The sequence below is a fragment of the Procambarus clarkii genome, chromosome 85 (assembly GCF_040958095.1).
Source record: "Procambarus clarkii isolate CNS0578487 chromosome 85, FALCON_Pclarkii_2.0, whole genome shotgun sequence".
Classification (NCBI taxonomy): domain Eukaryota; kingdom Metazoa; phylum Arthropoda; class Malacostraca; order Decapoda; family Cambaridae; genus Procambarus; species Procambarus clarkii.
The window spans coordinates 23056082-23083566 of NC_091234.1; the positions used below are offsets into that span (position 1 = coordinate 23056082).

The 27485-nt window shown below is 44.6% G+C and overlaps 1 protein-coding gene across 1 annotated transcript in view; it reads left to right on the forward strand.

Moving 5' to 3' along the window:
• The window catches only part of LOC123746672 (uncharacterized), a 237022-nt gene extending 212593 nt beyond the window's left edge, over positions 1-24429 (forward strand). The window contains 8 exon segments of the mRNA XM_069316905.1: positions 30-366; positions 4807-4949; positions 5186-5206; positions 5209-5378; positions 12345-12515; positions 13092-13235; positions 16116-16194; positions 23270-24429. Coding sequence (XP_069173006.1) covers positions 30-366; positions 4807-4949; positions 5186-5206; positions 5209-5378; positions 12345-12515; positions 13092-13235; positions 16116-16194; positions 23270-23437 — 1233 coding nt within the window. The 3' untranslated portion in view covers positions 23438-24429.
• Positions 24430-27485: the final 3056 nt, after the last annotated feature.

Below are 27485 nucleotides of genomic sequence, written 5' to 3' on the forward strand. Positions count from 1 at the left end.
AAGGTTAAACAAGTATTATATCGTTGCAGGAAAGGTTTTTGCTGGTGAAGAGCGCGAACTCTTCGGACACTCACGACTACAAGTGGTGGGTCCCACTAACATACACTAGTCAGGATGACCCAAATTTTAACAACACACAAGCCATGGAGTGGATGAAAGATTCTGAGCCAGAGATAACAATCTCTTCACTGCCCGGCAAGGATCAGTGGGTTATCTTCAACTTACAGGAGACAGGTTATTACAGAGTGAACTATGACGAGGACAACTGGAACTTGCTCATCCAGCAGCTCAACACCGACCACCAGGTCATCCATGTGATAAACCGCGCTCAGATCATCGACGACGCCATGGACCTCGCTCACGCTGGTACGTTCTTGTTACGCCAACACGTAGACCTATTGACCGCTGCCCGAGGAACACGTAGAACTACTGACCACTGCTGGCCGGGGAACATGTAGACCTATTGACCGCTGCCCGAGGAACACGTAGAACTATTGACCTCTGCTGGCCAGGGAACATATAGACCTATTGACCGCTGCCCGAGGAACACGTAGAACTACTGACCACTGCTGGCCGGGGAACATGTAGACCTATTGACCGTTGCCCGAGGAACACGTAGAACTACTGACCACTGCTGGCCGGGGGACATGTAGACCTATTGACCGCTGCCCGAGGAACACGTAGAACTACTGACCACTGCTGGCCGGGGGACATGTAGACCTATTGACCGCTGCCCGAGGAACACGTAGAACTACTGACCACTGCTGGCCGGGGAACATGTAGACCTATTGACCGCTGCCCGAGGAACACGTAGAACTATTGACCTCTGCTGGCCAGGGAACATGTAGACCTATTGACCGCTGCCTGAGGAACACGTAGAACTATTGACCTCTGCTGGCCAGGGAACATGTAGACCTATTGACCGCTGCCCGAGGAACACGTAGAACTATTGACCACTGCTGGCCAGGGAACATGTAGACCTATTGACCGCTGCCTGAGGAACACGTAGAACTACTGACCACTGCTGGCCGGGGAACATGTAGACCTATTGACCGCTGCCCGAGGAACACGTAGAACTATTGACCTCTGCTGGCCAGGGAACATGTAGACCTATTGACCGCTGCCTAAGGAACACGTAGAACTATTGACCTCTGCTGGCCAGGGAACATGTAGACCTATTGACCGCTGCCCGAGGAACACGTAGAACTATTGACCTCTGCTGGCCAGGGAACATGTAGACCTATTGACCGCTGCCCGAGGAACACGTAGAACTACTGACCACTGCTGGCCGGGGAACATGTAGACCTATTGACCGCTGCCCGAGGAACACGTAGAACTACTGACCACTGCTGGCCGGGGGACATGTAGACCTATTGACCGCTGCCTGAGGAACACGTAGAACTACTGACCACTGCTGGCCAGGGGAACATGTAGACCTATTGACCGCTGCCTGAGGAACACGTAGAACTATTGACTGTTATCCGGGGAACACAGACCTATTTACTGCTGAATGGGGAATAAGTTGACCTTTTAACTGCTCCACAGGGAATATATAGACTTATTGACCGCTGCAAGGGAAATAAATAGACCTGTTGACCACTGCCCAGGGAACACAGATCTATTGACCTTCATCAGACATCCGGACAAAATACCCTTTGAATTGGCTCAACCAATTCAAGAGATGACATTCCCCCATTAGCATCTTTCCTCACCCACACAAAAATATATACAAAAATGTATTTTTTCTCGTGGATATATAAAGTACAGGAAAAATTATAAATAAAAATGTAACTGCTACACTTTCGATTAGTGTGAACACACTAATTGTTGGGAGAGTTAGCCCAATTGGCTCCACAAGGGACCTCTGGACCTGCACAAACACTTCCGTCTTCAAAAATTGTGCTTCACGCCACTCAAAGTTATTATAGTGTCTATTATATCGACAAGCACATTTAGGGAGGACTCTATTGCCATTACAAAATATAAAATTATTACTAATTACATTAAATAAACTTGAAAATCCTACCTCATAGCATTCGATGCATAGCTGAGTCCATCCCAAGTTTATCAAATTAAGGCCACTCTGTTACCAGGGACCACCATACGTCTTTGCACTCACAGGTGTGTGGTCCACATACTCAGGAGTCCCAGGAGTGCACTCACAGGTGTGTGGTCCACATATTCCTCCGGAGTCCCAGGAGTGCACACACAGGTGTGGCCCACATACTCCTCCGGAGTCCCAGGAGTGCACTCACAGGTGTGGCCCACATGCTCCTCAGGAGTCCCAGGAGTGCACACACAGGTGTGGTCCACATACTCCTCCGGAGTCCCAGGAGTGCACTCACAGGTGTGTGGTCCACATACTCCCCCGGAGTCCCAGGAGTGCACACACAGGTGTGGTCCACATACTCCCCCGGAGTCCCAGGAGTGCACACACAGGTGTGGTCCACATACTCAGGAGTCCCAGGAGTGCGCACACAGGTGTGGTCCACATACTCCCCCGGAGTCCCAGGAGTGCACACACAGGTGTGGTCCACATACTCCCCCGGAGTCCCAGGAGTGCACACACAGGCGTGGTCCACATACTCAGGAGTCCCAGGAGTGCACACACAGGTGTGTGGTCCACATACTCCTCCGGAGTCCCAGGAGTGCACTCACAGGTGTGGTCCACATACTCAGGAGTCCCAGGAGTGCACACACAGGTGTGTGGTCCACATACTCCTCCGGAGTCCCAGGAGTGCACTCACAGGTGTGGTCCACATACTCCTCCGGAGTCCCAGGAGTGCACTCACAGGTGTGGTCCACATACTCAGGAGTCCCAGGAGTGCACACACAGGTGTGTGGTCCACATACTCAGGAGTCCCAGGAGTGCGCACACAGGTGTGGTCCACATACTCCTCAGGAGTCCCAGGAGTGCACACACAGGTGTGGTCCACATACTCAGGAGTCCCAGGAGTGCGCACACAGGTGTGGTCCACATATTCCTCAGGAGTCCCAGGAGTGCGCACACAGGTGTGGTCCACATACTCCTCAGGAGTCCCAGGAGTGCACACACAGGTGTGGTCCACATACTCAGGAGTCCCAGGAGTGCACACACAGGTGTGTGGTCCACATACTCCTCCGGAGTCCCAGGAGTGCACTCACAGGTGTGGTCCACATACTCAGGAGTCCCAGGAGTGCACACACAGGTGTGTGGTCCACATACTCCTCCGGAGTCCCAGGAGTGCACTCACAGGTGTGGTCCACATACTCCTCCGGAGTCCCAGGAGTGCACTCACAGGTGTGGTCCACATACTCAGGAGTCCCAGGAGTGCACACACAGGTGTGTGGTCCACATACTCCTCCGGAGTCCCAGGAGTGCACTCACAGGTGTGGTCCACATACTCAGGAGTCCCAGGAGTGCACACACAGGTGTGTGGTCCACATACTCCTCCGGAGTCCCAGGAGTGCACTCACAGGTGTGGTCCACATACTCCTCCGGAGTCCCAGGAGTGCACTCACAGATGCACTTTGCACCGGAATGGTTAATAAACATCATTGCTTTCATCGTTACTACAGTTTTCCAGCCAGGTCAGCTGTCATACAACACCACCATGATGGTTACTGTCATGTTCCTGCCAGGTCAAATGTCATACATCATGTTACGGCCTGACTTAGTAACTGATTCTTCTGCATTTTGGGCCTTAACAAGAGGGGGGGGGTAAACAAGACTAAATAACTCCTTCACCATTATAATCTTTTTTTCTAATCTACTGTGCATTGTTTGTTCATTAGTGTGACATTAGTGCAGTGTTCTTCATTTCCCGGTAAGTCCACTATCTTCAAACATACGTAATCGGCGTTCAATGGTCATAACACCGACGAGTTCATCTTACTCAACATGGGCCAGTCCCACACAATACAGTCACGATGTCCAAATTCCCCACGTCTGCTCTCCAGAAACACACTAGCAGAGGTCTTCAGCAACACGCTGACAGGGGTCTTTACCAACACCCTGGCAGAAGTCTGACTATATGCTAGCAGAGCTTCTCAGTAGACGGCCAATGTTGTCTCGTAACTCCTCTTGGCCAAATCCTGGGTACGTCGATTCACACAATAACACCACACAGGTACAACAGCCAAAACACTGTCTTATACTGATGGCAGCCACTTGTCCTCGCAGAAACATGTCAGGAGTTCTGGCATGCTATAGGTGAACTCCCTTCCAGAGGGCAATAGACCCTCCTCGTTACCTCTAGACATAATAGTTATTAGCCAGACGGAAAGTATCTAAGGAGAACATATGATGACAGCTTTTCGCCGGAAAACTGAAAATATATTCGGATGCACAATCTAGATGGCATTGCTACCGTTACTTCCCCACCAAGAGGTCTTTATCATGCTTCCAATCTCCTAAATGAGATACGATCAGGAGTCTTTCACTGATGGCGCTGAACTTGCCACACCCCCGCTAACAGATGGCGCTCTCTTCCTCACACCTAATGACATGGAGTTGGAGTGCAGATCCATAGACGGCGTTGCTTTCGCCACACTTCACTCCAGAGAAGATGTTGATATCGTCATACAACACCACCATGTTGGTTACTGTCATGTTCCTGTCAGGTCAGCTATCACACATCACCACCATAATGGTTACTGTCATGTTCCTGTCAGGTCAGCTGTCATACAACACCACCATGTTGGTTACTGTCATGTTCCTGCCAGGTCAGCTGTCATACAACCCCACCATGTTGCTTACTGTCATGTTCCTGCCAGGTCAGCTGTCATACAACATCACCATAATAGTTACTGTCATGTTCCTGTCAGGTCAGCTGTCATACAACACCGCCCTGAGCGTGAATGGATACTTGAAGGCGGAGACGGAGTACATTGCCTGGAACACAGCCATAAACAACTTGGCCTACCTGGAGATGATGTTCACTCGCACAGGAGGGTATGGAGCTCTCAAGGTACGCCTTTTCTGAGATTGTATTTGCATTGAAGATAAAGTTACTTATATGCTGATTGATTAGCATAATTCATTTATCACATTATAACAGATTCAATCAAAATGAAATCTGTAAATAATAAATAAAATAATGAACTTCCGATTCTAATATGAAGTTATTTGTAAACAGAACTTCTGAATTTGCCCCTGTTTAATTAATAAATCAGTAAATGTTTCTTCCATCACCCACGGCAACAGAGGTACTTGCTGTCCCTGCTTGACTCCGCTGTACGACGCTAGTAGGCTTCGACGACAACAGGAGTGACCCTCAACTGGATCAGTACAAGCGGGTGCTGGCCTTGTCGGGCGCCTGTAGCCTCGAGTACCAAGACTGTGTCGACAACTCCGTCTCCCTCTTCCAGGAGTGGATGCTCAACCCAAGTAACAACAGGTAAACTTTCAAGCTTCATCCACTACAACGTACCTTTATATTATCTTTCCTTAATACCATAGTTGTCATGTTCTTTTGACCTCAACTGAAGAAAATACTTGGTATCTAAGCCATTCAATCAAGCCAGTCCCCTGGAAACACAAACCGAAACTGTCTCTATTTTCCGCTTGTTACAACTTATAATAAAGTTGTTACATCTTGGCTTAACGTGTTTATAACGTATTAGAACGTTGTTACAACTTGCTATATTGGTTGTTATAACTGGTTAGGAGGTGTTAAAAGTTGTTCGAACGTTGTACCAACGTCGTAGTTTCGGTGTGTGTTTGGCGGGGTCAGATGTCGGTATTTCTTGCAGATCCAAGGAAAATATCTCCTACCCTTTAAGGTAGTTGGTCGTAACCAGTTAAGATTATTGTTTTAGATTGTCTTTGCTACACGTTTAGCAAACGTTTTGTTCTCTTGTCATCACCCACCAAACATACACCGAAACTACGACGTTGGTACAACGTTCGAACAAGTTTTCACACCTCCTAACCTGTTATAACAACCAATATAGCAAGTTGTAACAACGTTCTAATACGTCATAAACACGTTAAGCCAAGATATAACAACTTTATTTCAAGTTGTAACAAGCGGAAAATAGAGACAGTTTCGGTTTGTGTTTCCAGGGCAAGATGTGCGCCCGAGTATCTCCAGGGAACTCTGCTTCAGTGGGTTGTAAATGCGAAACAGGAATGTAGTATTTGGATAAAGAGCATCGTGAGACCTGAACTCATCTAGCTGTGCTTGCGGGGGTTGAGCTTTGACTCTTTGGGCCCGCCTCTCAACTGTCAATCAAATGATTTTTTTCAGATATTCACACCCAGGATGCAGCCTATAGCAGCTGTCTATCTCCCAGGGTACCTATTTACTGATCGGTGAACAGGCGCATCAGAGTGAAAGAAACTCTGCCCAATGACCTGTGTCTCTCAAAGGTTGTTCCAAGGAATGTACGTGAATTAACTTGTTCGACTCAGTGTCCTTATTGCTGGAGATATTTGCATCTGTAAACTTTTGGGTCCGTGCGCATACTGATGGATTATTAAAAAGCATTTTTTTTAATTCACTACAAGAGGAAAAGTTCATATTTATTGTAAACTTTCATTTACATGATACAAAAATGTGGAAACTGCACTACGTTCTTGTGTTTAGACAACATATGGGTCCTCGGCTAATATTCAGTGATTCCGGGTTCGATTCCTGCGTGGGATAGAGACAGTTGGGCACGTTTTATTGAACCCTCTGCTTCATTTCACCGAGCAGTAAATAGGTACCTGGCAAGTCTAGCATTCTGGGAATGGTCAGAAGTTAGCCTCAATAAGCCTAACTGACTTCCTGGCCCCAACGTTTCGAACAATAAGATCAACAATATATATATTTTTTAAACACGCATAAAACATGTTTCATTCATTGCACTCTATTGTTACCGCTAATGTTGCTACTTCAATCATGTTGCCAGGTCCAGCATGGTTCCCTTAGATTATGTTGTCAGGTCCAGCATGGTTCCCTTAGATTATGTTGTCAGGTCCAGCATGGTTCCCTTAGGTTATGTTGCCAGGTCCTGCATGGTTCCCTTAGGTTATGTTGCCAGGTCCTGCATGGTTCCCTTAGGTTATGTTGCCAGGTCCAGCATGGTTCCCTTAGGTTATGTTGCCAGGTCCTGCATGGTTCCCTTAGGTTATGTTGCCAGGTCCAGCATGGTTCCCTTAGGTTATGTTGCCAGGTCCTGCATGGTTCCCTTAGGTTATGTTGCCAGGTCCTGCATGGTTCCCTTAGGTTATGTTGCCAGGTCCAGCATGGTTCCCTTAGGTTATGTTGCCAGGTCCTGCATGGTTCCCTTAGGTTATGTTGCCAGGTCCAGCATGGTTCCCTTAGGTTATGTTGCCAGGTCCTGCATGGTTCCCTTAGGTTATGTTGCCAGGTCCAGCATGGTTCCCTTAGATTATGTTGTCAGGTCCGGCATGGTTCCCTTAGGTTATGTTGCCAGGTCCTGCGTGGTTCCCTTAGGTTATGTTGCCAGGTCCAGCATGGTTCCCTTATGTTATGTTGCCAGGTCCAGCATGGTTCCCTTAGGTTATGTTGCCAGGTCCTGCATGGTTCCCTTAGGTTATGTTGCCAGGTCCTGCGTGGTTCCCTTAGGTTATGTTGCCAGGCTCTGCATGGTTCCCTTAGGTTATGTTGCCAGGCTCTGTAGGGTTCCCTTAGGTTATGTTGCCAGGCCCTGTAGGGTTCCCTTAGGTTATGTTGCCAGGCCCTGTAGGGTTCCCTTAGGTTATGTTGCCAGGTCGTGCGTGGTTCCCTTAGGTTATGTTGCCAGGTCCAGCATGGTTCCCTTAGGTTATGTTGCCAGGTCCTGCATGGTTCCCTTAGGTTATGTTGCCAGGTCCAGCATGGTTCCCTTAGGTTATGTTGCCAGGTCCAGCATGGTTCCCTTAGGTTATGTTGCCAGGCCCTGTAGGGTTCCCTTAGGTTATGTTGCCAGGTCCAGCATGGTTCCCTTAGGTTATGTTGCCAGGCCCTGTAGGGTTCCCTTAGGTTATGTTGCCAGGTCCTGCATGGTTCCCTTAGGATATGTTGCCAGGTCCTGCATGGTTCCCTTAGGTTATGTTGCCAGGTCCAGCATGGTTCCCTTAGGTTATGTTGCCAGGTCCTGCGTGGTTCCCTTAGGTTATGTTGTCAGGTCCTGTAGGGTTCCCTTAGGTTATGTTGCCAGGTCCAGCATGGTTCCCTTAGGTTATGTTGCCAGGTCCTGCGTAGGTTCCCTTAGGTTATGTTGCCAGGTCCTGTAGGGTTCCCTTAGGTTATGTTGCCAGGTCCAGCATGGTTCCCTTAGGTTATGTTGCCAGGTCCTGTATGGTTCCCTTAGGTTATGTTGCCAGGTCCTGCATGGTTCTCTTAGGTTATGTTGCCAGGCTCTAGCATGGTTCCCTTAGGTTATGTTGCCAGGTCCCTGTATGGTTCCCTTAGGTTATGTTGCCAGGCTCCTGCTATGGTTCCCTTAGGTTATGTTGCCAGGCTCTGTAGGGTTCCCTTAGGTTATGTTGCCAGACCCATGTAGGGTTCCCTTAGGTTATGTTGCCAGGCTCCAGCATGGTTCCCTGAGGTTATGTTGCCAGGTCCTGCAGTGGTTCCCTTAGGTTATGTTGCCAGGCTTCTGTAGGGTTCCCTTAGGTTATGTTGCCAGGCTCTGTAGGGTTCCCTTAGGTTATGTTGCCAGGCTCATGTATGGTTCCCTTAGGTTATGTTGCCAGGCTCTGTAGGGTTCCCTTAGGTTATGTTGCCAGGCTCTGTACGGGTTCCCTTAGGTTATGTTGCCAGGCTCAGTATGGTTCCCTTAGGTTATGTTGCCAGGCTCTGTATGGTTCCCTTAGGTTATGTTGCCAGGTCCCTGCATGGTTCCCTTAGGTTATGTTGCCAGGCTCATGTAGGGTTCCCTTAGGATTATGTTGCCAGGTCCATGCATGGTTCCCTTAGGTTATGTTGCCATGGTCCCTGCATGGTTCTCTTAGGTTATGTTGCCAGGCCCAGCATGGTTCCCTTAGATTATGTTGCCAGGTCCAGCATGGTTCCCTTAGGTTATGTTGCCTGGTCCAGCATGGTTCTCTTAGGTTATGTTGCCAGGTCCTGCATGGTTCCCTTAGGTTATGTTGCCAGGTCCAGCATGGTTCCCTTAGGTTATGTTGCCAGGCCCTGCATGGTTCCCTTAGGTTATGTTGCCAGGTCCTGCATGGTTCCCTTAGGTTATGTTGCCAGGTCCTGCATGGTTCCCTTAGGTTATGTTGCCAGGTCCAGCATGGTTCCCTTAGGTTATGTTGCCAGGCTCTGTAGGGTTCCCTTAGGTTATGTTGCCAGGCTCTGTAGGGTTCCCTTAGGTTATGTTGCCAGGTCCTGCATGGTTCCCTTAGGTTATGTTGCCAGGCTCTGTAGGGTTCCCTTAGGTTATGTTGCCAGGTCCTGCATGGTTCCCTTAGGTTATGTTGCCATGCCCTGTAGGGTTCCCTTAGGTTATGTTGCCAGGCTCTGTAGGGTTCCCTTAGGTTATGTTGCCAGGTCCAGCATGGTTCCCTTAGGTCATGTTGCCAGGTCCAGCATGGTTCCCTTAGGTTATGTTGCCAGGTCCAGCATGGTTTCCTTAGGTTATGTTGCCAGGTCCAGCATGGTTCCCTTAGGTTATGTTGCCAGGTCCAGCATGGTTCCCTTAGGTTATGTTGCCAGGTCCAGCATGGTTCCCTTAGGTTATGTTGCCAGGTCCAGCATGGTTCCCTTAGGTTATGTTGCCAGGTCCAGCATGGTTCCCTTAGGTTATGTTGCCAGGTCCAGCATGGTTCCCTTAGGTTATGTTGCCAGGTCCAGCATGGTTCCCTTAGGTTATGTTGCCAGGTCCAGCATCGTTCCCTTAGGTTATGTTGCCAGGCCTTGCAGAGCTCTCTTAGGTCCTGCATGGCTCTGCAAACCTTGCAGAGCTCTCTTAGGTCCTGCATGGCTCTGCAAACCTTGCAGAGCTCTCTTAGGTTATGTTGCCAGACCTTGTAGAGTTCTCTTAGGCTATGGACTTTTCACTTTTCAAAGGACCTTGGAAATTTGTATAGCATTTTGGTTTCATGCTGCAGTAGTTAAGTCTCCAATGTGGCTTTGATGCTGCAGTTGTTAAGTCTTTCATATAGCTTTCATTCTGCAACTGTGGATAAACTTTGATTTCAATTGAATGCATTAATTATGATAAAATTGACATGCACTAAAAGGAGTAAAAATCATTATAAGTTGATTTGCTCAGATGTGGTATCCAGACTGCCTATGAGCCAAGCTTCTCTGAAGCGGACTGTACATGAGGTAGAATGGTAGGCTGTAGCTATTCAATTCATCTGTTGAAGCTAGACTACATCAGAACATTGAACATATTTCATTAGAATAAAAAGAAAAATGAAATACAGCTAAATAGGCTCTCTACTATAATGTACCTTACCACTACCTAGCCTAGCTGCTCACTTCGTAGCCTTCATCGCTCACTAGTATTTTGATATGAACCTGGTAGTTTCTTATTAAATTAACTATTAGATCAGTGTTATTCAGTGATCACTATAACTAGATATTAATTTGTAAATCTTATTATTAAAACTTAACTATTTTTATGATATAATAAGATTTAACTAGGATTGATAATTCTTATATATGATATATTCAGGTAAGACTCTCTTAGGATTATGCTTAATGAACTATATATATAGCTACTAACGATATTTTTTACTCTTGGCCGCCTCTGAAAGATCTTCAGTCTAAGAGGAGTTGCTAGTTATTATTTATATTAGATATAAATTGGATCCAATTAATTTATATATGAGCATTAGTACTCATTCCTATGCTGACTTCAAGACCGGGTGCATAAGAGGTTGTAAACTCTGGGATCACTCTTGTTGTGATCTAGGCACTATATTTTGTGGCATAGTGATGGTATGGTGTTGTAGCGAAGCCGTAAACACCATAGGAGAAGTTACTCTTTCACTTGATAACACTTGTGTCACGTGATGTGGATTCATTTTTAGATCAAGATGGTGTTCTGCGCCTCAATCAAAACATATATTATTTGGTGTAACACTAAGTATACTATGTTTATGTTGTGTTTGGTGCTTGAGTTTAGCAGTCAAGTAAAACACTGATGCTGAGGCTTGTAAGCGAGAGGTTCGCCTACTGGCCCAGCGGCCCACGTCCACCAACGGGTCTGTTGAAGCCGGATATGAAGCCGGATTCTGAATATGTTGTCCTTGTCAATTACTATTATTTTGAGTTAGAACTTATCTAAAGGATTAAGCTAGGAATAAATTGACGATGTTTCAATTGTATTATATTATCATTATATATTTCTTTCTAATAGTGGTGTAACGTCACTGGAGACGTCACACATGCTGATACATCAAACTGTGTTAAACATCCACTCTAGCTGGCTTTGTTCTAATTATAGTCTTCAAGAGTCTATGCGGTTTGGCTATTTATAGCCTAGCTTGCCACACGTGGCCCTTTGTCCTTGTCGTATATCTCCATAAATACATATTATATTATATTTAGATATTTGTGATGGTATTTTCCACAGCAATACTTAATTCTTTCATATGACTTGGAGTTAAGTATTTAATGATTCTTTCATACAACGGTTGTTAAATCTCTCAAGTGGCTTTAACGCTGCGGTAGTTAAGTCTCCCAACTGGCTTATATTTTTTAAAATAATCATTTGAGCACTAATTTTGATTATAGTTTCTTGAAATAGGTAGTCAAGCTTGCTATGTCAAGCTATAACTATAACTAGCAGCTATAACTAGCTGCTAATAATAACCAACTCTTAATATTGATTGACCTGTGATTAATAATCTAAAGAGAGAGTTCTTTCTTCCTCTTCTTGATGTTACAGTGTTGTTGATCATATGATTCATATAGTTAAAAGAAATCCATTAGGTTTTTGTAAAGGATAAAAGTACTTTCAATATATTACCGTTCTTGTCTTTACGAATGCCAAGTCTGCAAGAGTGGTTAAAGCCTTAGGGTCAGTAGGTATTTTAACTTCAGTTTATGATGAATCGTGTAGTGCCATTGACGGCTGGTACTCACGGATGTACATGCTAACTCTAATGTGTAAGGATACCTGGTTGATACCTGGTTGATACCTGGTTGATGGGGTTCTGGGAGTTCTTCTACTCCCCAAGCCCGGCCCGAGGCCAGGCTCGACTTGTGAGAGTTTGGTCCACCAGGCTGTTGCTTGGAGCGGCCCGCAGGCCCACAAACCCACCACAGCCCGGTTGGTCCGCCACTCCTTGGAGGAATAAATCTAGTTTCCTCTTGAAAATGTCCATGAAGAAGGATGTTTTTTGTCAGTCTCAGGATCATGTTTTCCTGTAGTTCCTTTTTGTTTATTAATGTAATCTAGGTCCTACTTAACAGCATAGTGTCGGCCAACCTGAAGGGAACAGTGTACTGCACCGCTATTGCTGCTGGTGGAGAGGAGGAGTGGAACTTCGCCTGGGGCCAGTACCTGGCCTCCAACCTGGGCTCTGACAAGGCCACGCTCCTCTCTGCCCTGGGATGTACCAAGCAGATCTGGATCCTCTCCAGGTAAGCTTAAGCACCCTAAATAATTAGTCAGAAATTTCATAGAACTATAGAGATTGTAACTTATCTTTTTAACATTACTGGACCAACAGCTACTATGGATGGAATACACAAAATGTGGGCTTTTTCAACCCTTAAATGTTCATATTTTATACTTTTTTAATATGTAAACAACCCAGGAATGAAGAAATGACAAAATCTAAATTTTCGAGGCCTATTATTGTTCATGTTTGTCCTAAATTAGGCCTAAGAAAGGGTATGTCAGGAATAGGATTTCATATAACCTAACTATAATTAGTTAGGTACTTTTTAGGTACTTTAAGATTAGTACTTTTAGGTACATTAATTTTTAGAGGATAGGTAAGAAAATATATGTTATTAATCTAACGTTCCCCTTACCCCCTCCTTCCCTCCATCAACGCCATCCCCTTTGTCTTCTCCATTCCCATCACCACCTTTCCCCTCCCTCCTCCATCCCAATCAACGAATTCCCCCTCCCTCCCCATCACCGCCTTCTCTTCCCACCTCCATCCCCATCAATGCCGTCCCTCCTCCATCACCCATCACTGCCGTCCACAGGTACCTGGACATGGCCTTCAGCGCTGACAGCGGCATACTGAAGCGAGACGCTCCCTCTGTCTTCCGCTCCATTGCCAGCAACGACGTTGGACGCGACTTGGCCTGGAGCTACCTCAGGGACCAGTTCGAACACATTCTTGATTAGTGAGTCTACTTCCATTTGTCGTAAAAAGCAATAAATTGTTTAATGTCCCAGACATCGAGTGCAGTCTTGTACCATGCATTCTTGACCGGGAAAGGGAGCCGGTCGGCCGAGCGGACAGCATGCTGGAATTGTGATCCTGTGGTCCTGGGTTCGATCGCAGGCGCCGGCGAGAAACAATGGGCAGAGTTTCTTTCACCCTATGCCCCTGTTACCTAGCAGTAAAATAGGTACCTGGGTGTTAGTCAGCTGTCACAGGCTGCTTCCTGGGGGTGGAGGCCTGGTCGAGGACCGGGCCGCGGGGACACTAAAAAGCCCCGAAATCATCTCAAGATAACCTCAAGATAACCACGTCGCAGTGAACTGTCAGCGTGGTGTAGCGGGTTAAGTTCTGAATAGGGTTACAGGATGATTACAGAGACTGAAGCTCGCTGTGAGTTGTGGGAACCGACTTGTGGGATTCATATTTATTTAATTTATATGAATTTATGTAGTGTTAATATTTACATTAATTTATATATTTTCATAGTAATTTGTTTGATATTTAGCGGACTGTATTTCTGCAATATTTTCACAAATCAACTCCTTGCACATTAGGGGGGGTTATATTAAATTTATATATATACAGCCAATCAAACTACAGTATTAAACTACATATATTAGTAAATGAATTTTGGAGGTCTTATCTTATTGTATGACAGTCTTAGTCCACCAGGTAAACAAGGATAATGACACCTAATAATCCTCTTAGTTGAGACTGGCATCCACCATGTACTGGTGTACCAAGTAACTGTACTGCTTCCTCTTCTACACCTGTTAAAAAAGACACTTACTGTAAAGCCGGAATCCTATATATATGACAGTTATATCAGAGGAAACATTGGTATATTATATGATAATTACTGGATTGAGTCGTTCTCTCTCGTGCTAACCAGTTCGCCCCGTATATCTACCTAATATTAACTGGCCAGAAAAGGACTAGACAAGAAAATGGGTTTTGGTAAGACACTTCCCTTGTTTAGATGTTGACTGCGTGTTAATAATGGAAGAAGCACTAATTTGATCTCCATAACACTTCATCCAAGGGAGAATTATAGGAGCTATACTCGCTCCAACGACTCTGGTCTAACAATGGCTGACCTCTCTTCCACTACTGATGCTCCTGGCTCTCCTTGTCCAGATGTCAGTAATTGGTAGAAGGGGTCACATTTACTCTATTTTGATTCTGATAACTAAGTTTATTCATATGAGATATTTTTATGATGCTAAAAGTACAAAGACTGCTGTATTAAGAATAATTCCCAGCAGAATAGCTTGTGAGTTTAATAGCGTTATGTGGCAATGATATACCATTTTTTATTGACGGAAAATTCCACTACGGGCTACATTTCCTATGAGTTAACTTGTGTATACAACAGCAGCAATATTATCTGCTTATTGTATTTATTATTAGTAAATGGTGTTCGGGTTTTCCGACATGAGTCTGCGTCTTGCCGGTGTGACATCACCGTCTTGCAAGATGCTGATTGCCTTCTCTTGATCACTTTAGATTCACAATCACACTGTATTTCTTCATAAATCCCCACCGCGTCCGAAAGGAGGTACATCGACTTCTGACTCCCCCTTCTCACAATATTTCCTTCTAAACTCACAAGAACCTCATTATTTTTTTCTTATTAACCTGCTATCACCTATTAATCATATCCCAATATGTACAGATCCTCCAATATGGAGGGAACAACCAGGAAGACCTCTCACCTGGAGGCAGCCTAGGCTACGTCCATTGATAAGCATGACATTGCAGGCATACACAGAGTAGGGGGAATACCAGGCATTGTCCAGGGCTGTCTGTATGTCTCCCATCTGTTCATCGATCTATCTATTTGCCTATCCATCTATCTATTCATCTATCTGTCCAACTATATATCTATATATTTCTCCAACCATCTATCTATTTATCTGTTCATACATTTCTCCATGTATTCCTTCCATCTACCCATCCATCCATCCATCCATCCATCCATCCATCCATCCATCCATCCATCCATCCATCCATCCATCTATCTATCTATCCATCTATCCATCCAACTATCTATCGATCTATTCATGTTTATCCATCTATCCAACCATCATCGTATCTATCTATCGATCTCTCTATCCATCTATTCATCTGTTTATCCATTTATCCCTCATGTTCTCATCGATCTATCCATCTCTATATCTTCTCTCTAACTTAGTCTATTTCACTCTATTTCTCAGTTATTATATCTCTCTTCACTCCCTCGTCTCTCTCTGTATATAAAACAAAAAATATAAATGTTTTAAAATGAAGTACTTCATTGTTTTGTAGTTTTGGGAAATTACTTGCAGCGGTCAAGAGAAGAGAAGGCAGCATTGATGTTTTGTGTTTATGGTAGTATGGGTGAAGTTTGAATATCGGACAATGAGGACTGTGGCAGAGTGGTGGCTGTATTTAGGCTTGTGTTCGCTACGATACGGCTGAAAAATTAATATGAGAAATTTACTATAATTTTCCTGGCATCAGTTAATAATGCTGCATATTAAATGAAATATAATTTATATGATTTTTCTGTTTCAATATATTTACGGGATAAGTCGGCATCTATAGTGCCAAAAATCGTGGTGGGATCTGAATGTGAAATTGGCACGTTGTTCCTTTTTTTTTTTAATTCTGGCAACGCCGACCAGCCTGTGATCATTCCTTTCCCCAGACCCTCTGCCAATTTGGGTGAGCCTCCAACGTCAGCGTATTGCCTAACTTTGAACAGACAGACAAACAGACAGACAGACATTCTAATAGTATAGATATAACTATGAAATAATTCATTGTAACTGATATTGGCTTCGCTCTTCCACAACAGCATCGGTGTGGTGTCCAAGGTTGGTGACCTGGTTGTTGCAGCCACCAACGAGTTCAACACTAACGAGGAGAAGCACGAGGTGGGTCCTCATATATAGTATTATTGGATGTTAGGGTGTATTATACCGCAAGTGCATCCTGTTCAGTCTTCGGGATGTTATTACAGACTACGGGATGTTATTACAGACTACGGGATGTTATTACAGACTACGGGATGTTTTGTAATGTTTTGAATGGTCTGACAGATGTAAGGTGAACGGCTTCGGAGTACCCAGGTCGAGGGTTCGAATCATCCCCATTGTTCCAATTGAACTTCTCATTTATATATGGCTTTATTGTGATAATTTCCATTTGTGTTTGATGCTGGATCATGGTGGAGAACTACATTTAACTATTACCAGAGTGCATGGGGGGGGGGGTTATGTGTAAAACCTGGACTGCCTTCATTAGGGACCTCCAAACGTCCTCTGGAGTCAATGGAATCCCAGGTTTTATAACTTATACCATGTCGTAGTCAAGCGGTATGGTGTGCGGCTTGGGAGTGCCCAGGTAAAGGGTTTGATTCCTTTGCATTGCTCCAGTTGATTTTCTCACTGATATAAAATCAGTGAGAAATTTAGTGTGGCTTCCATATGTATTTGTAGCCTCTTGAATGTTATAGGAGGCTTATGAATGTTATTGCTGGATCCTGTATGTTATGGCAGGTTACTGAATGGTATGATAGGCTCTGTATGTTATATGGCAGGTTACTGAATGGTATGATAGGCGCTGTATGTTATGGCAGGTTACTGAATGGTATGATAGGCTCTGTATGTTATATGGCAGGTTACTGAATGGTATGATAGGCTCTGTATGTTATATGGCATGTTACTGAATGGTATGATAGGCTCTGTATGTTATGGCAGGTTACTGAATGGTATGATAGGCTCTGTATGTTATGGCAGGTTACTGAATGGTATGATAGGCTCTGTATGTTATGGCAGGTTACTGAATGGTATGATAGGCTCTGTATGTTATGGCAGGTTACTGAATGGTATGATAGGCTCTGTATGTTATGGCAGGTTACTGAATGGTATGATAGGCTCTGTATGTTATGGCAGGTTACTGAACTGTATGATAGGCTCTGTGGCACTCAACTGGGAGCAACGTGTGTACCCCATCAATTCAACTGTCTGATCAGCCCTATGGGTATTGGACAGGATTGCCATGTCCATGGACCCCATCCCCAGACCTCCAGTGTCAGATATTGATACAGATAATGACTCCAAAGAGCCTCCACTTACGGGCTCACCATAGCCCATGCTACTTGGAACATTTTGTTCCAAGTGACCATACATTGAACATATGGTCAATGTCATTCCTATGTGCTTCTTAAAAGACTATCGCATCCTCTCCCATCTCTAAATTTGGCTTTCACAAGCGTCGCAGCACAACTGACGTTTTAGTGGACCTGGAGGTCTACATTTTTTTTTTTTTTTTTGAGATATATACAAGAGTTGTTACATTCTTGTACAGCCACTAGTACGCGTAGCGTTTCGGGCAGGTCCCTGGAATACGATCCCCTGCCGCGAAGAATCGTTGTTACAACCAAGTACACATTTTACTGTTGCGTTAAACAGAGGCTACAGTTAAGGATTTGCGCCCAGTAAATCCTCCCCGGCCAGGATACGAACCCATGACATAGCGCTCGCGGAACACCAGGCGAGTGTCTTACCACTACACCACGGAGACTGTGTCAACTGTGTGAGACTGTGTCGAACATTCGTTCGGCCTTTGTCGCTAGGTCCTCCGTGGTGGTTGTTCTTTTAGACTTAGAAGAGATTTATGATACCACATGGAGGTACAATATTTTGTTCCAGTTTCATTCTTTAGGCCTTAGTGGCAAACTCCCACTCTTCCTTTATTTCTTACGTTCTCAACGTTCCTTCCGAGTGAGACTTGGAACCACCTTCTCTGCCTCCTTTCCCCAATACAAAAGTGTTTCCCAGGGTAGTGTTCTGAGCACTACTCCTTTTTCCTCGTTGCTGTTAATGATCTTACTTCCTCCCTTTCCTTTGGTGTTTTCTCGGACCTTTGTGTAGATGATCTCACTCTCTGCTGTCGGGGGAATGGCTTCCCTTTCCTCCAACGCCAGTTCCAACTTTGCAATTGATGCTGTGTCGTCCTGGGCCACCAATCATGGCTTCACGGTCTCTACTTCTAAGACTTGTGCTGTGACCTTTACTCAGAGGCAAGTCATTATTCACCCCTTATTGTCGATCTATGGTAGTCCCCATCTCTAAAAGGATTCTGCAAGGCTTTTGGGGTTGATTTTTGACACTCTTTGTCTTGGTCTCCTGCATGTTTTTTACCTCCGAGTTGAATGCTCTCACATTCATTCCATTCACCCTTACATTCGGTGTCTTGTCCCATACCTCCTTGGGTGCGGATAGGTGCACCCTGCTCTCTTTGCACTCCTCTCTCGGGCTGTCTAAACTGGATTATGGCTGCCCGTCCTTCTCCCCTGCCTCTCCTTTGGTCCTACACCTTGTTGGGTTGCAGCTGATCTCTGGTGCCATCTGTTCATGCCGTATCCAGAGCTTGTTCGTTGAAACGGACGTCTTGCCACTCCAGGATCTTAGAGATGGTTACTGACTTCGGTACCTCGCCAGGTCTCTGCAGCATCATTCTCATTCTCATTTGTACAGGGCTATGGCTGTTGCCTCTCCAGTGGGCCCTGTTCCGTTTCACCTCCTTTTTGTGTTCGGATGTCTTGCTTTCAAGTTACCCTTTCAGTTTGTGTTAGCAATGTCTATCCTTGTGTCGTTCCAGACTTACGTCCCTGGTGGGTCCCGCTTGTGAGGCTTAGCAAGTATTCGACCCACGTGGTTAAGGCTTCTACCTCTCCTGTTGTTCTGAAACGCCTCTTCATGAACATTTTCTTTCACACTCACATTTTGTTGCTTTCTTCACAGATGGGTCTAAGTCTGCCGACGGTGTTAGATGCGCTGTTGTCCTTACAGACCAAACCTATATGGGGTGCTTACCTCCGGAGGTTACCATCTTCACGGCTGAAGTGTATGGTATTTTGTATGCCCTTTGTTGATTGTTCTTTCATCATTAGACTCTCCTTTGTCATTTGGTTGACTCTCATAGTGCTCTCATCGCTTTGGAGTCATTTAATCCCATACATTCTGGGGTAGTTGAAATCATGTATTAGCTTTTTCTAATCTCAAGCATATTTAAGCAGGTTGACTTTTGCTAAGTTCCCAGCCGTATTGGTATTTCATTAAATGAGTGTGCGGACACTGCTGCTAAAGTGACTCTCCGCAATTGTCCTATTTCCCGAAATGGAGTTCATTATTCCGAATTCTGCCCAATTGTTCATTCCTCGTTGGTTGTTGGATCGTTGGCCTTGTGTTACTGGTAACAAACTGCGTGCTCTTAAGTGTAGCCTGTCCCCATGGTCTTCCTCCTACCACCGTAACTGACGGTGGGAAACGGCTCTGGTGAGGTTATGTATTGTCCATATAAGTTTAATTAATGGGCACTTAATGGAGTGCAGCCCTGCTCCTTATTGTCCAAACTGCATTGTTCCTCTTACAGTCATACATCTCCTTGTTGGATGTCCTGACTTCCACGAGTTGCGTGTCTTGCTTCCCATCTGTCTCTCTATAGCATCCTTGGTGAATCTGATACCTTTGAAATAACTCGCCTGTGACGATGTCGATGCCATCTGTTGAGCGCACCTGACCCCATTTTCTGTTCCCAGATGGAAGGATGTGATCTTATTGAAATCCATGCAGTATTCTTCGTACTATTCATCTTCTACTCCTCAGAAGTGATAGAGGTGGTAACTCTGTCGACAGGAATCAGTTCACCCCAGGGCAGTCCTAAACTCAAGACGTGTTTCAGTGGGAACAAGTGGCCGAGTCGGTGTAATCTGATACCCAATGAAGAATTGGTGATTGACGATGTATCCCGGGATGGTCAAGTTGAGTTTCGAGACGGAATTAATGTTCGTCTGTTAAGGCTTGTTATAATTGAAGCCTGTGCGAAAGCCAACGAGTGTGCTGCTAGAGACCCCTGTCAATACGTTGCAGCCAGGCATTGTGTTGCTAGAGACCTGCCAGTGTGGTGCTGCATACTCCTGCCAGCGTGTTGCTAGAAGACCTGCCAGTGTGGTGCTGCATACTCCTGCCAGCGTGTTGCTAGAGACCTGCCAGTGTGGTGCTGCATACTCCTGCCAGCGTGTTGCTAGAGACCTGCCAGTGTGGTGCTGCATACTCCTGCCAGCGTGTTGCTAGAGACCTGCCAGTGTGGTGCTGCATACTCCTGCCAGCGTGTTGCTAGAGACCTGCCAGTGTGGTGCTGGAGAGTAGAAGTGGTGTTTTGACACGGTGACCATGCTGTATAGAACTGGCTCATGATTTACTAAGAAAGATGAACTCGCCTTGGTCTGAAGTACTCAAGGCATGAGTACCATAGAAGACAGACTCAGGGAAGGTACTTTGAGTGATGTACGATAGAAGATTGAAGTGGACTCGCCGGGTTAGAAGATCGCAGACGTTCGTTTGTACTGTGTGAAAGTGACACCTGCTATGTTATGTACTTATGTAATAAGTGTATATAGTTAAGCGGTACAAATTGGGGATGGTTTTTGTTTATTGTATACCCTCATTCCTGTTGGACCTATTACTGCTAGTTCTCAATAACATGCCTATGGCTCGGGGTTGGATCTAGTAAGGCGAGGCACTAAGGCCCCATTGAAAGTTTGATATACGAGAACCCGGTCACTGGCTAAGTGAGGCCTTAAGAGTCATGTGCTTTTGTTCTCGTATTGGCATCCATAGTGATATTTAGCTCCTTTTGAGTATCCCGCACATTTGACGGAGTTACATAGTCTCCCTGGCTTGGTGCCTTCTTTTGATTATACAGTGTTTTACTGTGTTACCCTTCAGGCCACCCGAGTCATTGTGCCCCCCCGGCCTTAGCCATCATTATAGCTGTTTCATCCATCATAAAACCTGTTTCATCCAACATAACAGCTGTTGCATCCATCATGACATCTGTTTCATTCATCATACCATCTGTCTCATACATCATACCAGCTGTATCATTCATCATAATATATGTCTCATCCATCATAATGTCTCATCCATCTTAATAGTTGTCTTATCCATCACAACAGCTGTCTCATTCATCATAACAGCTGTCTTTCATCATAGCAGCTATGTACTCCATCACAATTGCTGTCTCATTCATCACAAATGCTGCCCTATTCATCACAACAGGCGTATCAATGTCTCATCCATCACACATGTTGCCTTACTAATCACAACTGCTCAATCATCCATCATAATAGCTGTCATCCATCAAACAGCTGCATTATTTGCAATCGTTACTGGGAAATTGATTTCCTCTTGATAAGAGTATGATGCTTAGGTCTACAGATAATGGCTAAGAGCTCACCCGGTGATCACCTTCCGTGACGAGCTGATGCAACTCTAAAGAGACGAGAATTTATTCAACTCCTCATAGTTTCCCTTTCGGTATGCCAACCCTTTGTTTCCCAGTTCTTTTTTGGGGGAGATAATTCCTAGCTCAACCAGGTACTCAAATCTCAATACACTATGATCACTCATTCACAAGGGGGCTTCCAACTTAACTTCCCTTATATCCGACTCATTTAGGATAAATATCAGATCAAGCAAAGCTGGTTCATCCTCTCCTCTCATTCTTGTCGGTCCCCTGACGTGTTGACTTAGAAAGTTTCTTGTTGCCACGTCCAGCAGCTTAGCTCTCTATATGTCTGGTCCTCCATGTGGGTATCTGTTCTCCCAATCTATCTTCCCGTAGTTGAAGTCTTCCATGATTAGTAGTCTGGATCTGTTCCTGCTAGCCACAGAAGCTGCTCTCTCTCTGTTATGTTGATGGTGGCCATGTTGTTTCTATCATATTCCTGTCTGGGTCTTCTGTCGTTTGGTAGGGGTTATGTATGACTACTACTATAATTTTCTGCCCTCCAGTTACTATGGTGCCTGATATGTAGTCACTGAAACCTTCACAGCCCTGATTAACCATCTTTTCAAAACTACAACCTTTTCTTATCAGCAAAGCTACACCACCTCCTCTCCCTTCTCTCTTTCCTCACTACATAGTAGCCCTGTGGAAACACTGCATTTGTCATGGTTTTCGTTAGCTTTGTTTCTGTGAGTGCTATTATGTCTGGATTTTCTTCTACTGCCCATTCTCTGAGTTCACTTGTTTAATTTGTAATCCCATCTATGGTAGTGTACATTGCCTTGTAGCTCACTTTTTTCTGTTCATTTTCTTGTCCCCCTTCTTGGTGAGCATTCTGCTGGCGGTGAAAGCTGTTCCATGGGTGTGAAGATCTGTGAGGTGGTTTGCAGGGTCTCAGAGGATTTTGGGGTGGAGGGTGGGGGTTCAAGGGAAAGGGGGAAAGGTAGGGTATGGGGTAAGGAGATAGGGGGGACATGGAGGATACGGGGTGAGGGGTAGGAGGAATAGGGAGAGTATAGGATGAAGGGGGAGGGGGGACAGGGGGCGAAAGGCAGGAGAGGAGGACATGGTGGGAATGAGGGATGGGTGACAGGGTCGGAATGGGGTGGGGGAGGGAGAGTTGGGTGAGTATTTGAATGGGGATAGGTAGGGTGAGGAGGAAGGGAGGGTTTCTATGCAGAGGGGGGTGGTGGTGTTGCCTTCCCCTCTGGTGTTGCTGGTATGCTGGTTGTGGGTTCCCCTCTTGTCTCTGGGACTGTTGTGTTGTGGGCTCTGATTTCCTGGTTTACTCCTCTCTTTCACTGCGCTTCCTCCATGCCTCTGCTGCCCTGGCTCTCTCCTCCTTCGTCCTGTCCCTCTGCAGGAATACTTTTTTGTATTCCTCCACATACTGCAGATGACTCTTCCTTTCTAGGAAAGTACATGTACGTAGTATGTGTGTGTGTGTGTGTGTGTGTGTGTGTGTGTGTGTGCATGTGTTAGAGATAAATATACATAGTAACTATAATAGAGACAAAATAGATTGGTTAGAAAGGCAGGGTCCAAGGGCTAACAGCTCGATTCTGAAGACACAAATAATAAATACACTGGCTCAGTCATTCCCTGCGACACTAAGAAGCGCTCACCAATAAATGTCATATTTTTACTCCTCAGCTGGAGTTGTTCAGAGAGGAACACGGAGAGGAGCTGGGAGGCGCTGTTCAAGCAGTTGATCAAGCGATTGAAAATACAGCCAACAACATCGCCTGGATGGACTACAACTATGACGTCATCGTCCAGTGGTTGGAAGACCAGGGCTTCTCCTCCCAGTTCGGTCGTTAGCCCATCGAACGACCGTACTATCTTGTGATAAGAGTTCCAGTTAACTTGGCATGCTAGTACCTGGAACTATGTCTACGGGTGATAAGGCTTTACAGATAATTGTTTATATCTGCACTTACACGTGAATTTATACGCGCGCTCCTGCAGGCGCGCTCATGTGTGTATAGGAAATTAATTTTCATTTGTATTTTCATGGTATTGATGCAACTTTTTTTTAATAAACACAATATCCTGGCCATGTCTGAAAATAGTATGCGTTAATCACCTAATTAATAAAAATATTGATTGTAATTAAAATTGGAAAGTTACTTTTTCTAGTAATTATAAGAATACTGCATAATAAACAATATATTGAGTGGTTAATTTTAATTTCAAATTAAATAATTTTTAAAACCTCTAAAGTCGTGTTCAAAATCAGCAGAAAATAAAATATTTGTCAACTTTAATCCATACGAAATATTATTATTCATTAATAAAACTAAAAATAAATTGGCTTCAGTGCTTCCACCAGATTTTCCTCCAAATGAGTTGTGTTACCAATTTTTATGCGGAAACAAGTTAACAATAAAGAATAAAGCTGGACAGCTTGCACAAAATAAACAGTACAATTTATCCTGAAGTGAGATGATGCACCAATTATTGTAGTTTGGTCATTATTGTAAAGATCGACAAGAATAAATTACACGTATTACGAACCTATTCTGCAAACAGAATGAGCTTTATTCAATGGAGCATAAATATCAGAGATACTTTTCTCAGTTATTATACAATAAAATATGCATTTAAGAAAGTGATGTACTTGTTATACTCAAATTCTGTCAGTTGAAATGTAACCAATCGCAGGCAAGTAGGCCTCTGACGTCATGCCAGACAGAGGAGCATCAGCCATGCTCCCAGCAGCCTCAGTTATCCACACAGACCCAGAGTAGGTGGACCTCGGCTGGCCAGTTATACACCTGTTTGCCTCACTCAATAAATATATACAGAAGCGACTACTGTGTCTACATTCAACCCGAACAAGGCAAACGAATACTGGTAGCAGCAGTGGGATCCAGAAATTTTTTTCTGGAAGCAAAAGTTCCAGTACCCAGCATCGCCTCGTGTTCCAGCCAAAACCGCCGCCACCGCCACCGCCATAAGCCGCCATCCTGCCACCCACGCATCAAATATTGTGCCAGACCGGGGTCCTGCCATCAACCACTACTCCAGGCTAACGTTTTAGAAGTAAGGGTCAATATTTTCCTGTGAGAACGCTCACTCATCAGTGAGGAGGAAGGAAGCTTCCCGCGCCAGCCATTTTTGAACCTCGCGCCACCACGTGGGAACCACCTATTACACCCACCACCACCACCACCGCCACCCAAGCTGACAGTATCAAGCTTCGTGAGGGTGCAAGCTACTGCAATCGTCGTCAGCCATCGTCGCAGGTATCAACTGGTTATTCCATCGTCGCAATATTGTCGTCGTCAGAATTTATCTTCGTGCCTCTAGCCTGAACAGTGTGGGGTCCCTGAGTCTCGCGCCACCGCCGCCAGGAGCGCTGCCGTCGCATCCAGTTTGTAAACACGCCTCACATGGGCCTCTTCAGATCTTCACGACGCTTCTCCTACTTTGGCTACTGGTGATCCTCATAAATTACAACCCTGAGATAAGTAATTGCTAGTTGAGAACAACGTGCCAAGTGTTAAAAAGTGACTTATGTAATAATTCCCATAATATCCTGTGAATTAACCATTCAGTGACTTGTTAAATATTGGAGCTGGTTCAGTACTGCACTCCCCACAGTTTTCCTGTGTGATTTCAACATTCCTGCTTCTTACAGTAATTTCATTGAATTTTAATTGTTCTCCTAGAGTGTTATTGGTAAATTCAAATTCCAGTGAATTAAGAAATCCTTGTTTTAGTAGCAGTTAAGGATTTGTGCAATATAATTTTTTTTAATTTCTCCAGACCTAACTTGAAATTTATCCTTTAAGCATTTTATTTTAAACTTTTACCATAGGAGTTATATACATTCCTGTGTCCAGTTTATGTGCTACATCCATATTTCTTGCATTGCCACTTGTTGTGTTGAATCTTTTTAATGAAATTTTGCAATTGCATTTCCCAGTTTTTATTCTAAATTGCTGTGCTTAGTCTGGTTTAATTAATTTACATACATCTAATTCCAGTCATTTTTTAATGAAAGATTGCTAAATTTAGTTTACAATTTGCTTGTTCTTAATTATTTTCTTGCCTAGCCCAATTTAATAATTTTATTTCTGCCATTTTTACTTTAGCCAAGTTGATATTTTTTTGTGTTTATTTTTGTGTATACTATTTCTGATGCCAGGTGCACTTAATTATAATCTGCGTTCAAATATTACTTCCACGGCTGTGACAATGCCTACCACTGTTGAAACCCCTTCAGAATCAATGGGAACAGTTGCTTGTCCCAATGGCCAGAGATCAGCTCAGGAAATGGCTATTCCTCTTTTTGCTGGGGAATCGCGTTTATTAGAATCATGGTTTAGTAAGGTTGAAGCGAAAACAGTTGCACGTTTTTCTAAGCCTACTGATGCCGAATACTTAGCAATTGCACGGTCAGCCGTGGACACAACCAAAGGTGATGCACGTTTTGTTGTTGATGAGAAAGCCATTGTTAGCCTCCAGTCTTGGCCTGAATTTAAGGATTTCTTTCGCCGTCGCTTTGTTAATAAAGGAGACCTTGACCCATATAGGTTAGTCAAGAAAATTGCCAATGCCACCATGCAGCCTGGTGAATCGTTTAATGCGTTTACTAGCCGTCTCGATCAGTATCTGTATGCCTTAGTTTCTGCTATGAATAATTCAACTTGGTTAGATAAAGACAATAATCTGTCCCCTGAGGCTATGGCCAAAATGATAGCATTTGGTACTTTAATGCATTTTGCCCCCGAGCATACAAAACCAATCGTTGAGCAACAAAATTTTGGTGTTAAACATGAAATTGGTGAAGTATTTGAGGCTATTAACAATGCCGCAGATAAACTAGCTCCCCGAAGTGCTCAACTGTTGCCACCCTCTGATGCTGTAAATGTAGTTACAAGCTCTCAGCATCCTCCCACAAATTCTCAAAACTCTTGGTCGCAGAAGCGTACCCATGCTCGTAGCCCCCAGTCAAATTCGCCGCCTCATAAAATGCCGAAACGCCATAGTCCACAACCATCCACTCCCTCATGTTGGCATTGTGGTAAGAGTAACCACCTTGCAAGGGACTGTTGGTCCGCCCCTAGATCATCACCTCCTAGACAATTCTCTCGGCCCCCTCATCAATCTAATCATTCTAGGCTTCCATATTGCACGTACCATAAACAAGTTGGTCACCACACTGCGGATTGTAGAGCTAGGCAAAGGACATCTCCACCTCGTAACTCCCATGGTCAGTCTTGGCGAGGCTCACAGCGTCCAAGACATTATCAGAACTCTCGTAATTACAACTCCCAGCCCAGCTATAATGCAACTTCAAATTATAATGCTCAGTCACAGAATGCTGGAGCTCAGAATGTTCACTCCATGTCGTCGGGAAACCCCCAAGGCCATCCGCTAACCAATTCAAGCTAGCCAATCCTAGTGCCCTCCCTGTGTATTCAGTAGCTACCCAAAATAGATTTGGACACTTGACAGAGGAGGACACTGACTCTAGACCAGTTGTAGATGTTGACGGATCCACAGTAAATTTGACACAAACAAGACGCAGATATCCCAGACAACATAAGTCAAAAATAGTAACTTGTCCAGTCTCAAGTGATGGTCCCCTTGTATCAGCCATTGTACATGGTAGAGTTTTAAAAGTTTTTCTTGACTCAGGTGCAAAAATTAATATTGTCAAGCCCTCAGCTCTTAGAGACATTGAAAGTATGCACCCTACTATTTTAAAACAGTCACACATACCTTTTCTAAGTGGTATTTCAGGAAATAAAGTAAAAGTTCAGGGTGAAATTGACCTCCCACTCAAGTTCAATGATGTCACATTGTCTATAACATGTTTAGTTGTTGACATTATTCATTTTCCTGGAGACATTCTCTT